A 12,785-nucleotide genomic window follows, 5' to 3' on the forward strand; every position below is an offset into this window, starting at 1 on the left:
GGCGAAGCAGGAGGTACCGCCGGAAAGGAGATCCATCGGCGGTGGTAGGGCGGCAGACGGGCGCGGGTGGCAAGCAGAAACCCTAGCAGGGGCGCTCGGGAGTGAATGAGGTAGACCGAACACAACCGACTATAGTGGGCCTACCGACAGCGATACATCCACTTACAAATGAGCCAATCAACTCCCTCCAAAGCCCCAATGAACCAGATCCCAACATTTCGTGGGAGCTGTAAAAAAAATATTTCATCCGTTCCAAAATTCTTGTATTAGATTTATCTAAATACAGATATATCAAATATTAAAACATGACTTGATACCGGGAGTACTAGTACATCGCTGCCCTGAAAAAAGATAACAGATAACAGTACATCGCTGCCCTGGAGCGTGTGACCGTAACCGACATACGCGCATTGCTCTCGTTGCAACGATTTTCCTGTGCTTTCCTCCACGAAGGAGTTTTTTAGTTTTTTTTGGGTGAAGGAGTTCTTTTAGTTTTTTTTTTGAGAAATGAAGGAGTTCTTTTAGTAACCCCACGAAGGAGTAGGGGACACGGAAATGTATTCCGAAAGAAGCCCACAAGAAGTAAACGAACCAACAGGCCCAAAACCGAGCCGCGCGGCCAAGCGCGCGAACTCTGTAGCGCGGAGTCAAAACCCATCCCCTCCACCGTCCTCTCCGCCATTTCGTCCAGTACCTTCCTCCCCCCCTCTCACTCCTCCGCGGCCCGTGCGCCCCGGTGCTGCGGCCGTCGCCGTGACGTAGCATAGCGTCGCCGCCGCCGCCGCCGCCGCCGCCTCACCCCAACCCATCCGCCTCTCACGCGCGTCGCCTCCGCCGTCGCCGTTCCCGTCCTACACCTCACCGCGCCCCCGCTGTCTCAACCCCGCCCGCGGTTTTATCCGTTGGTTCCCGAGGTACGAGCATTTCGACATGCTGCGACTAGTTAAATTCCACCGACCTCCAGAAATTTGGGGTGAACCATCTAGATCCTCTCCTGCTCTGGCCGCAGTTCTCCCGCCCCCGGCGAAACCTAGGGTTCGGTGACAGGATGCAGAAGCTAGGGCTCTCGGGGCTTAGGGGCCTCGATGGGTTCCGATCTCTCGCTGGTGCCACCTCTACGGCTGGGAAGGCCACGAACCCCAAGCCCTCGTCGGATGCTGGAGGTAGCACATACGGGAGCTTCGCCAACCTTAAGATCACAGCAGGTACCGATTTGCTCTCTCTCTCTCTCTGCTTTGATTGAGGAGGCTGTTTATTTCGTGCGTTGCACTGATTTCCCGATTCCTCTTAATTTCTGTCTATTTGCAGAGAAATTAGTCAAGGAGCAGGCTTCAGTGAAGTCTGATCTAGAAATGGCGGTACATTTCTGAACATTATGCAGTTTTTGGTCATCTGTCGGGCACTTGACTGAGCGAATTCCTACCATTCAATTGTATGAACTGCGAATTGTTTCTGAAATTTAGCCAAACATCCTGTCACCGTGCCACTAATTAGGTTTCTGCATAGAATTGTTATCTGTTTGGGTGGAGCCGATTGAAGACCATCTGTCTTCTGGTTCATCAATGCCAAAATTGCATAGTTGTATGCTATGTCCCAGTTGTATTACTCTGCTCGCATAACACAAGGGTAGTTTTTCTGTTTCTCGTTTTGTCTTGGATCCTGTGATGTTTTTTATTACTCTGTGTGCAAAACAGATGAACTGCAGTATCCTTGTTAACCCATTGTTTAATCATGTATGCAACATTGACATGACAGTGAAATGCTAGACCAAAAAAGGTGGTAGCACAGCATACTAATGTGAAACTTTATCGTTCTGGGGCTGCATGTGTTATATGTAGTCTGAATCTCATGATTTATGCGTCCTTCTGCGGTGTTTAGATTCCCTTTATTTCCCCATATGTTACATATATGTAACTGTGCTAAACCTATGGCATGTTATATGAAGCATACTCGGTGTTTGTTTCTCTGGTAGTATCCATCCTTTAAAGTGTTGACCTATTTTTGTGAAGGAGCTCTGTATATTGCTCACCTGGAAAATATAGGATATGTTTCCGTCTTTAGGTTCTGCTAAACGTATGGCAGATTAGGTGAAATTCCGATTTCTCATTTCTCATTTATCTTATTTCAATGGGCTTATTTCTGATGGCTAGTCCTGAACTTATTTAAATACAGGCTTGTCCTTTATAATCACCACCGTGTCACAATGACTTATATGCTTGTTGCATCTAGTTCTATTAAATTCAGAATGTCATATGTATGAGATTTTGGTTACCACTTTACCAGTCACCCTTCATGCTTTAGATGTTCCAGTGCTCTGCTGTCATGGCATGTTGGCTCAAGTACAAAACAAAATTATATCATATTGCAGTATTTTTACATAGCAACATATTAAATTAGTTTCTCACAGAATACCCTATTACTGATGCACACGCGTTATATAACTTTAGCATACCAAGCTGAGAAGAGCAACAGAACAGATAAATATGTTAGAAGCAAAGCTTCAACAAGCTGTCAACGAAAACATGAAGCTTAAGGTAAAGCAGACTGAGGATTCGAAGCTCTGGCAGGGGCTAGATTCAAAAGTTTCCTCAACAAAGATGCTGTGCGATCAGTTAACTGAAACTCTGCAGCAGTTAGCAAGTCAGGCAGAAAGAGGTAATGTTTTTTGTGGCATTTTCTCATGCACACCTGTTGTTTAGCTCTAACTGGCAAAACAATGCAATGGCAGCTGAGGAAGATAAGAAGTTTTTCGAGGGGATGCTTGGGAAGAACTCTAAAGCTTTAGATGAATTGAACTGCTTGCTGCATGATTCCTCGGCAAAGCTGGAATGTGCAGAACAAAGCATCATGTCAGGTCGGTTTGTCTCTTCTCACTTCTCAGTTAGTGCCAATCTTTTAGAATGCTGACAACTAGGTAACTCACCACTATACACTGCATATCGCCTATGTGCGTGCCCCTATCTGCTATACTGTTGTTTATGCATCTAAACTCTGATGTCATTTTCAATTCTGTGCTTATTTATATGATATGCTTATAGATAGAATAATTAGCAGTCTGCTAAATATATTTACAACTTTTTTTTGAATTAAGGAGCAAAGCTCCCAATTGATAACACATCAGGTCTGTTTTTTGCTGACCCCTCAATAGTGAAATGTTCAGCAGGAATATTTACATAATAATGTGATAACATTGTCAACTGTCCCATTTACTCAGGTAAACAGGAGATTTTGCGGATCAAACAAGAGAAAGAAGAAATGGATCAGAGTTACAAGGAACAGCTTTACGCAAATGATACTACCATAAAGGAAAAAGGTAAGTGTTAGCTTTTCTGTACCAATTTACTGAGGAGACAAGTCATATTAGCGAGCGGTAGTGATAACAAGCATTAAGCTGTCTTTGCTTTCTAATGCAGATTCTCTCATCAAACAGTTGGAGGGTTCAGTTGAAGAAAATAAATCCCGCTTATTGTGTGCTGACTCCCGCTTGCAGTGCATGGAGCAAGAGTTAAAGCTAAAGCAAGATGTTTGCATTTGCCTGAAAGAAAACCTTGCATCTGCTGAAAAAGAAAAGAATGACTTGGAGCTTAGGAACCAGCGATACAGTCTGGAAGTCGAAAGACTGTACAAGGACAATAAGGATGCTAATGAATTGCTTAGCAGTTTTGTGGCTAAGGTAGCTGAGCTAGATAAAGAGCATGCATCAATGTCAAGTCATGTCGCTAGATTGCTTTCTTCATTTGATAAGTACTATGGAATGGTCCAAGAGGAGAAACTGCTGATAACAAGATCTGCTAAGGACAAACTGGAACATCTTCAAAACCAGTTTGTAGATTTGACATCAGAAAATAGTGGTCTCAACAGTGAAATTGGAGAACTGAAGTCCAGAATCACAGAGTTACAAAAAACTCAAGAAGCTGTTATGGTTCAGCATGTAGAAGAATGCCAAGTGGCTGAAGATAAAATCAGAAGACTGGAGTCTGAAGCAGAAGTATCTGCCTCCAATGTGAATTCCTTAGAAAAGTTATCTTCGGAACTACAAGGGAGAGTTCAAAAGTTACTGGAGGATTCTAGCCTTGCTGAAAATCAGAAGGTTCGCAACTAGCTGGTTACGAATAAACAGATAACTGCTACTCCCTCCGTTCCGAATTACTTGTCGCAGATATGGATGTATCTAGATGTATTTTAGTTCTAGATACATCCATTTCTGCGCCGAGTAATTTGGAACGGAGGTAGTACTATTTAACTTGTATTCTTCCTTACTCATGAAATTGGAATTTTGCAGGAAGAGCTGTTACAGAAGACTTTGAAGCTAGAATCAGATAATCAGGAGCTTCTAGGCAGAGTGCAGTCAGTTTTGGATGAGAAATCTAACGATACAGAATCACTGCACAGCGAGATTGCTAAGCGTGACCAGCAGGTTGACACACAAGAAAAACAGATCAGCGAGCTCCGCAGTGTTCTTGATGAGAAGGAACAGTTGTATATTTCTTCTGTAGAAAGAGAGAAGAGTTTGGAGGAACAAAAGTTACAGGTTTGTGTTTATTATATCTTTCAATCTCATGATGTAATGATCTGTAGAGTGTAGAACTGTAGGCAACATATAACCTTTTCAACCTCTTGCCCAGATCCAAGCATCACTTGCTGCCACAGAATGTCAACTTACCGAGGCCAAAAAACAGTACGATCTCATGCTTCAGGGTAAACAGATAGAGCTATCAAAACATTTGAAAGAGTTGTCACTCAGAAATGATCAGGTATCACATTTCTATTTATTGTGTAGCACTTCTCTTCTGAATCACAAATGACAGTCTACAAATGATTTTCCAGGCAATCAATGTCATCCGTAAGAAATATGAATTAGAAAAGGTAGAAATCATTAGTGCTGAAAAAGAGAAGGTAAATCATCTCTTCCCTTTCAAAGTTCTTTATGCTAGATATTTGGTATCTTAATATGATTGCTACTCTGTCTATCCTACTGTTCTGAATTTCAGGCAGAAAAACTCATAAGGGAAATGGAGCACAAATGCAACGAAAAGATATTAGAGAACAAGCGAGAATCTGAGAGGTGCTTGATGCGTCTTAAGGAGGAACATGCCGCAGTGGTAGGTAGAGCTAGTTTGGTTTCTCAATAAAGGCTACATTTATTTTGAAACAAATAAATATTCACAATCTAGTTATAATGACAATGCATGTACCAATTTTGATGGAATATGTTAGCACTAGAGTAGTAAACAAAGTAAGCTGAACGGTTCAGCTTAGCCTTCAGATAGCATGGATACATAACCGCATGTCAGACTTCTAAGGAAGTTTGTTCTTGCACGTTGCTCACTGTTGAAGAGGCTTTAATACCTAAAAAACTGCCGAGTTTTCTTGGTATCTTGTATTCTTGCTCTAATTAGACTTGACATGTAAGCTGTATAGGAAGTTATACGGAAGTACTCGCTGACATCTAAATGAGTTCAAAGTATCTTCAAACTGCTTTAGAGTAACATTTCCATCCACTTTATCTTTTATTATTTAATTATCTGTAACATACTGGTGAAAAGTTCGAAAACCACACTGTATATTTCACCAATGTACATTACTCCCTCTGTAAGCTCTTATACTTCTTACTAATGATCTTTAGACTGGTTTAAAGCATCATGAGATCTTAAGCAATCAAAATACCTGATGTTTGAAGTGGAAAATTTACCAGAAACCACTTTATATAGTTGTCTAGCAATAGAAGCAGTTCAGAGATGCTATTTAGTATAGGTACAGATAGAGCTATGCTCAAAATGCTGCTGTCAATCTTGGAACTTCCATAATCATATTGTTACCAGTAGAATCCTTCATTATAGCACCAGTATACACTTGTCCAAAAGACTGTTTGCATGGTGTCAGTCTGTCAGGACTAGGGAATACTGCATACTATAGTGAAGATGTACAGCAGAGCTGTTTTTCTCCTGAAATGACAACGGAGGTTGTTTCCTGATATCCAGGTGGCAAGAATTCAACAGGATAATGAGCTTAAGGAATCAACTCTTCGGGCTTATCACAAAGAAGAATTGCAGCGCATTCGTTCTCAGGGTGAGAATGAATTGAGGGAGGTCAGTCATAAGTTGAACCAGATGTTTTGATAGTGTCAGTTTTTTTTAACTAACTAAATCTGTAAAAAAATGTAGAGGCTGTCGTCGCTCAGACAAGAGCATGAAGCTCAAATAAAAACAGTGAACATTCGACATGAAGAAGATTGTCAGAAACTACAGGATGAACTGGAGCTTCAGAAGTCAAAGGTGGTGATTCTTGACACCTTTTTCTTCTGAAGGCTGTGAATCGAAACTATACTGAACAGTGTTTGGTGCAGGAGGAGAAGCAAAGAGCATTATTACAGTTACAGTGGAAAGTGATGGGCGAAAGTCAACAAGTTGATCAGGAAGTTAATTCTAAAAAGGTATATGCTCTTGTCAAGCCTGGTAACTGCATTTCACTATTTTGCTAAGCAATGTGTATATGGTATCTATTTAATTTTTGTTGCTTGGTGGCAAAGCATGTTAAGAATTCAAGAAAAAAATAGCCGCATATGTTCTACTTGAAAAATTGCTTATTATAATTTCGTTATTTTGGGGCAGGATCACTTAGTTTCTCAGTCCATATCCTGCCCTTTTACTATTATAATGTTAGCCATTTGCTGGTTTTCCTTTCTAGTTCATCTCATAATTAACTTGTAGGCATTCATTATGAAATAATTAAGTTACAAATTCTCTCTTCCATTGATAAAGAGGAGAGATCCATATGTCAGAAAAGAAAGTCAGCTTCAGTTGCCAGGTCCAGGTCCTGAGACCAAACGGAAGGTAAGATATCTTCTCTTCAACGATAAACTTGATTGCCCCGCATTTTAGAAACTTCAAACTTGAATGTTCTCTGTTGTGTTTCAGGATATAAACATATCTGGAGTTATACACTCGCCAATTTCTAACGTACTGAGGAAGGTAGAGAAAGCAAGTCAGGATGTTACTAATCACAGAAAGGTGATTTTTGTTACATATAGATTCTTTCTTTCATCCATTTTTGGGTATGAACTAGGTTTCATTTTCAGTTAGTCTGAAAATGCATCTTTACATGCTGTGTATTTTATTGCCATTTTTGGCATTCCTTTAATTAGGTAACACACCATGAATATGAAGTGGAGACAGCAAATGGAAAAATCACAAAGCGCAGGAAAACTAAGAGCACTGTCATGTTTGGGGTACAAGTTTTTCCTGTTTTTTCTTTGGGTTTGATTGCCTGCCTGTTCATTCATTTTAATACTGTCTTTTATCATCCAGGAACCGAATACTCAGAAGTCATTGCAAAATACTGTTGACAAGGATGTTACAAAAACAAGAAAGGTATGATGATCAGTACAAACTAGATGATACCCCACACGTTGTTGCGGGAATTGCTTGTAATATATTTCAGTAAGATTTGATTAGAGATTGGGTTAATTAGATAAATGCCACTCCAATTATGTCTATTCATAAAAAAATGCCACTGCAATTACCAAACTTTGAAAAACGCCACTCCAGACTTTGAAAAATGCCACTGGAAATGGCATTTTTCAAAGTTTGGAAATTGCAGTGGCATTTCTTGGAATCGCCAGATTTGGAGTGGCATTTATCAAATTAACCTGTATAAGGGTTAATTACATAAATATGTTAGTGGGGATCAACTACTTAGTTATATAGGATAACTGTGTACTTCAACTTCCCAGTATTGATTTTCAAAGGTTTAACCAATACTTTTGTATTAACAGACTTTCCAGTTTAATGTTTCCTCATATGGACGCTCTTACAAACATAATCTTAGTTGGTTTTCTTGAAATCCTGATCCTAGCTAAATGATATGTTCTGTTTGATTATTCAAGAATGGTAACTAATTGTGTTTCTCTTAAGAAGTCATGCATCTTACTCCCTCCGTTCCTAAATATAAGTCTTTTTAGAAATTCCAACAAATGACTACATACGAAGCAAAATGAGTGAATCTATACTCTAAAATATGTCTACATACATCCGTATGTTATAGTCCATTTGAAATGTCTAAAAAGGCTTACATTTAGGAACGGAGGGAGTATTTACTATGGCACATTGAACACCACTCCATGTAGAGTTCAGACTGTAAGCCTGGGGTGCAATGCAGCCAGGTTTTGCTACAACTTTTCCTTAGACTGTAGTCAGTGATATCATTCAAAATGTGAGGAAAATGTTGTTCGAGTGTTTTTACCAGTTAGTCTCCAATGCTCCACAGTCCACACTCTTTGTTTCCTTGTTATTCTCTTGTGACATCACCATTTTTTTCTCTTGGTGTACCCACTGTATCTAGCAATGTTCTGAGTAAGCATGAAAGAAAACAATTTAAAGCATTAGCCATGCTCTGCTTTTCTACAGTGATTGATTTTGCAATAAAAAATCTGTTCAGAAACTGTCTATGGACAAGCATTCTGAGCATGATGATTCTCTGCGTGACATATGTTCTGCATTACTTTTGACATTTATGAATTGGCATTCTGCAGGTTGTTGCAGGATCCCGTCCCCATCCTGCCAATATTGGTGAATTATTTTCTGAGGGCTCCTTGAATCCATATGCTGATGACCCTTATGCATTTGGCTAGAAGGTAAACCATAATAATATCCCGCAATACTGTTGCAGTTCGTCGTTTTTGGAGAACAGCGTTATAGCAATCTCACACCCAACATTTGCATCTTTTAAATATTCAAGTTGTCACTTGGAAATAGTGTACGTCCAATCAGGCTTAGAATTTTGTAACTTGTGTTTAATAAGAATACAATCACCTCCTTGTACAACAGATGGATGTGCTAAGTAGTGTTTAAATCTAATAGATATATTGAACTATAAACTGTAATCATGCTCTGGAAATGGTTATATGATTCGACAAGTTTACTGAGTCCAGAAATATTGTTTTAACAGCGACCGCTCTCAACTTATTTTCGCCATGGCACCATGGTTAGTTTGCAGTTTGGGGTTACAAACTTTTCCATGCTGCTTATTGCCAACAACTGATCAGAATGGCCCGTTAGTGCATTATAGTTTCTTGGTTTGCAAACATTTTCTTGACAATCTGGACTTGATCATCGGTGTAGAGGTATATTTTCCGCAACAAGTAATTCAGGACGGAGGGAGTAGTATTTTAGTTCAGTAGTTAACCAATCTACGTACTCTATAGAGGGTATCCTATGGGCTTTCTTTAGAACACATGTGTCTTCAAATTTTGATACATTTATAGATGGTGTAATTGCCTTCCATAGTTACCTTTGTTTTTCAGCACAAGAATGATCAATTTGCTGACTATTTGATCCATTTTCATTTCTAAGAGCTGGGTGTTTCATATGCATCTCAAGTTTGATGTTATATTCTGTTCCAGATAAATTCACTGCTCCTGAATTGAAACTACACCTAATTTTGCAGCTCACGTCTATTGGTGCTGATCTTAAGAAGCATGGAAACGTAATCTGGATTGCATAGGTCTAATCGATGATTTTGCTGCCTGCCCTGGTCATGATATCCGATCATCCCAGTGTTCATATGACTGTTAACAACGTGCGTTGGTGTGTCTGGAACATTTCTATGATGAGCACTGTGAGTGGTTATCTTGTACGCTGGTGCGCTTGTGTAAATAAACCGACCTCGTCATCTATGGAATAGAGAATTTCAACAGGAAATTACTGCCCAACGTCCTGATACCTTTTTGGACTGCTCTTTGTAGAAGGCTGAAAGATACTGTGCTGCTGCTGCCATATTAGGCTTAGTCGCTTTGTAGTTGCGCTGATCGTTATACCCACGAACCCTGTTTGTGTATAAATGCAGTAGATGCCTCGATGGGGAAGTATGTTAAATTCAGTGTGTTTCCATTTGGTCATGAGCTGCATGAAATCTCAGCCTTCCTGTCGTTCCTCACTATTGTGTTTGTGACCGTCCTTGTCGCACTGTCCTGCTCGAGCCTTGGGGCTGTTTTGGTGGAGGTCCAGCCTCCAATGGCGAGGAAGCGATTGGTTCAGGACGGCTAGCTTAGAGTGTGGAGGCATTCGAGCTCCGACCGCATCTGTATGCTTGTCTATTTTTCCAGTAAACGACAGGTGAACTGCCATTTTTTGTCAAGCGAAACTGTTCATGATATAGGAGCAACTCCAATAGCTTGTGTAAAAACCTTACCATAATAGTTTGGACATGGAATAATAAAAACAAGTTCACTGTCAAACCTGTCAGACCTTTCAAACATGTATGGAAAGCCAAGATCCCTTTGAAAATCAAAATCTGGCTGTGGTTGATTTGGCATAATGCTATAGCCATGAAAGACAATGTGATTAATTTGGCATAATGCTATAGCCACAAAAGACTATGATAAGAAGGAACCGGATTCTGTCATGAAAACGAAAACATCAACCACCTGTCCTTTAAAGCAACTCCAATGGGGCGACCCATTTCATCCGCTGGCGTCCGTTTGGGTCGGCGTGGACACAAAAAGCGGCCCAACGCACCGACCCAAACTGAAGCGTGTCCAGTGGCGTCCGCATGGCGACCCATTTTCGGCCCAACTTTGAGCTGGATTTGCGTTGGCACGGACACGAGGCGGATGTGCGCGCGCGCCTACTCCTCTCCCCGGGCCCGCCGGTCGGTGGCAGCCACCACCATTTCCCCCCCTTTTCTCCAACCCCCCCCCCCCCCCCCCCGCCCGCGCGCGCTCCCGCCCATACCCTCCATGGACGACGACCTCGACGCTGCCGCCGGCCTCGCCTCGTCCGGCAAGACGACCGCCCCCTCCGGCAAAGGCAAGCCTCGTGCCCCGCGCAAGACCGTCGCCGCGCCCAAGCCAAAGAAGGCGCTGACGCCTGAACAGCGGGTAAGGGAATCGGCCAAGAGGAAGAGCCGGAGGCACGCCGCAGACGCGAGGGATGAAGCCTACGCGACTGCCGCTGTCGCCACTGCCGCGCAGCAGGAGGTCACCAACGCCCGCGTCACGGCGGCAACGAGTGGGAATGCCGTCCGCCGTTGAGGAGGACTACATGCAGAACCTCATCTTCGAGGGCGGCGCGCCGGCCGCTGGCTACGATCGTGACGAGACACAAAGCCAGGACAGCCGCGGAGCGTTCACGCCGGCCGCTGGCTATGATCCCGATCAGGCGGCCTTCATGCGCGATTAGGTCGACATGGACCTGGACGGCTTCCCACTCGACCACGAGTTCCCGGACGACTACGGGCAAGAGGAAGAGAACGAGTGCGACATCGAAGTGGAGCCTTTGTTCGAGGACGAGCTCGCCAACCAAGCCGCCGGTCCTAATTCGAAGCGCAAGAGCAAGCGCACGAAGGCATACACGGCTGCCGAGGACAAGCTTCTTTGCGAGTGTTGGCGAGACATTGGACAAGACCCCAAGACGGGCGCCGGACAAAAGCATTCAACTTTTTGGATTCGTGTCCACCGGGAGTTTCATGAGCGCAAGAAGTTTCCGCCCTACCAAATTGTGAGCACGCGCGGGTGGGTGTCCATTTCCAAGCGATGGAGGGTGATCCAACAAGAGTGCAATAAGTTTTGTGCCACTCTTGAGAGCGTTAAGGCCCGCCCTGTGAGCAGCATCGGCATGCAAGACATGGTATGCTAGCAAGCCGCCCTCTTTTGTGTCATCAAGTTCATGCTTGCGTGTTCATTTGCCCATATGCTTGTATGGAAACATTTTGTAGCCATTTCAAGCTTTGGAGGCATTCAAGGTCCAACACAATGGCAAGTGCTTCAACCTCTTCCATTGCTTTCGGGTCATCAAGGACGAGGAGAAGTTCAAGGTGCAATATGCCGCCCTCAAGTCACGTGGGGGGAAGCAAGCTGTGGAGGAGGTTGGGGAGGGCGAGCCGGCACTGTTGGGGAACGCAGTATTTCAAAAAAAATTCCTACGATCACGCAAGATCTATTTAGGAGATGCATACCAACGAGAGGGGAGAGGTGTGTCTACGTACCCTTGTAGACCAAAAGCAGAAGCATTTAGTAACACGGTTGATGTAGTCGAACGTCTTCGCGATCCAACCAATCAAGTACCGAACGCATGACACCTCCGCGATCTGCACACGTTTAGCTCGGTGACGTCCCTCGTACTCTTGATCCAGCTGAGGCCGAGGGTGGGATCCGTCAGCAGGACGGCGTGTCGACGGTGATGATGAAGTTACCGACGTAGGGCTTCGCCTAAGCACTACGACAATATGACCAAGGTGGAAAACTGTGGAGGGGGCACCGCACACGGCTAAAGATCAACTTGTGTGTCTATGGGGTGCCCCCCTCCCCCGTATATGAAGGAGGGGAGGAGGAGGAGGGCCGGCCACAAGGGGCGTGCCCAAAGAGGGGAATCCTACTCCTAGTAGGAGTAGGTTTCCTCCTTTCCTAGTCCTAATAGGAGAAGAAGGAAGGAGAGGAAGAAGAGAAGGAAAGGGGGGGGGGCCCTAGCCCTAGTCCAATTCGGTTTGGGCTAGGGGGGCGCGCGCCACACCTTGGCCTGCCTCCTCTCTTTCACCATTAGGCCCATGATGTGACGTCCAGATAATCAAGCTACAGTAAATCTCTGCTAAATATGCCACGTCACTTCGATTACTGTCACTAATCTCGTGTTAGTTCGAAACCAATTCAAATTCAAATTCGAATCTAGCAAACAATAAAAGTTTTCGAATATTAAAACTAAAATGTTCGGTGTGAACCAGATAGTGCATAGGTAATAATGATGGAGAAACCACACTTTTATGAAGTATTTAATTGCACTAAAATAATTTAA

At 43.1% G+C, this 12,785-nt stretch overlaps 1 protein-coding gene across 2 annotated transcripts; it reads left to right on the forward strand.

The window, feature by feature from the left end:
* The first annotated feature begins 662 nt into the window (after nt 1-662).
* On the forward strand, nt 663-9,773 carry LOC125538513 (synaptonemal complex protein ZEP1-like). Of its 2 annotated transcripts, XM_048701797.1 has the most exons (20): nt 666-914; nt 1,010-1,205; nt 1,309-1,358; nt 2,448-2,655; nt 2,729-2,854; nt 3,215-3,313; nt 3,414-4,090; nt 4,283-4,531; nt 4,626-4,754; nt 4,828-4,896; nt 4,992-5,102; nt 5,982-6,089; nt 6,165-6,275; nt 6,347-6,433; nt 6,762-6,833; nt 6,918-7,010; nt 7,145-7,228; nt 7,308-7,370; nt 8,531-8,632; nt 9,445-9,773. In XM_048701797.1, exons 2-19 carry the CDS (start codon nt 1,049-1,051, stop codon nt 8,627-8,629), a joined length of 2,592 nt encoding a protein of 863 aa, XP_048557754.1. In that variant the 5' UTR covers nt 666-914; nt 1,010-1,048; the 3' UTR covers nt 8,630-8,632; nt 9,445-9,773. The 2 variants fall into 2 exon arrangements, 1 of the variants encoding a protein (XP_048557754.1); XR_007296361.1 differs by lacking the exons at nt 7,308-7,370; nt 8,531-8,632; nt 9,445-9,773 and having other exon boundaries at nt 663-914; nt 6,711-6,833; nt 7,145-7,181.
* The last annotated feature ends 3,012 nt before the right edge of the window (nt 9,774-12,785 follow it).

The sequence above is a fragment of the Triticum urartu genome, chromosome 2 (assembly GCF_003073215.2).
Source record: "Triticum urartu cultivar G1812 chromosome 2, Tu2.1, whole genome shotgun sequence".
Lineage (NCBI taxonomy): Eukaryota > Viridiplantae > Streptophyta > Magnoliopsida > Poales > Poaceae > Triticum > Triticum urartu.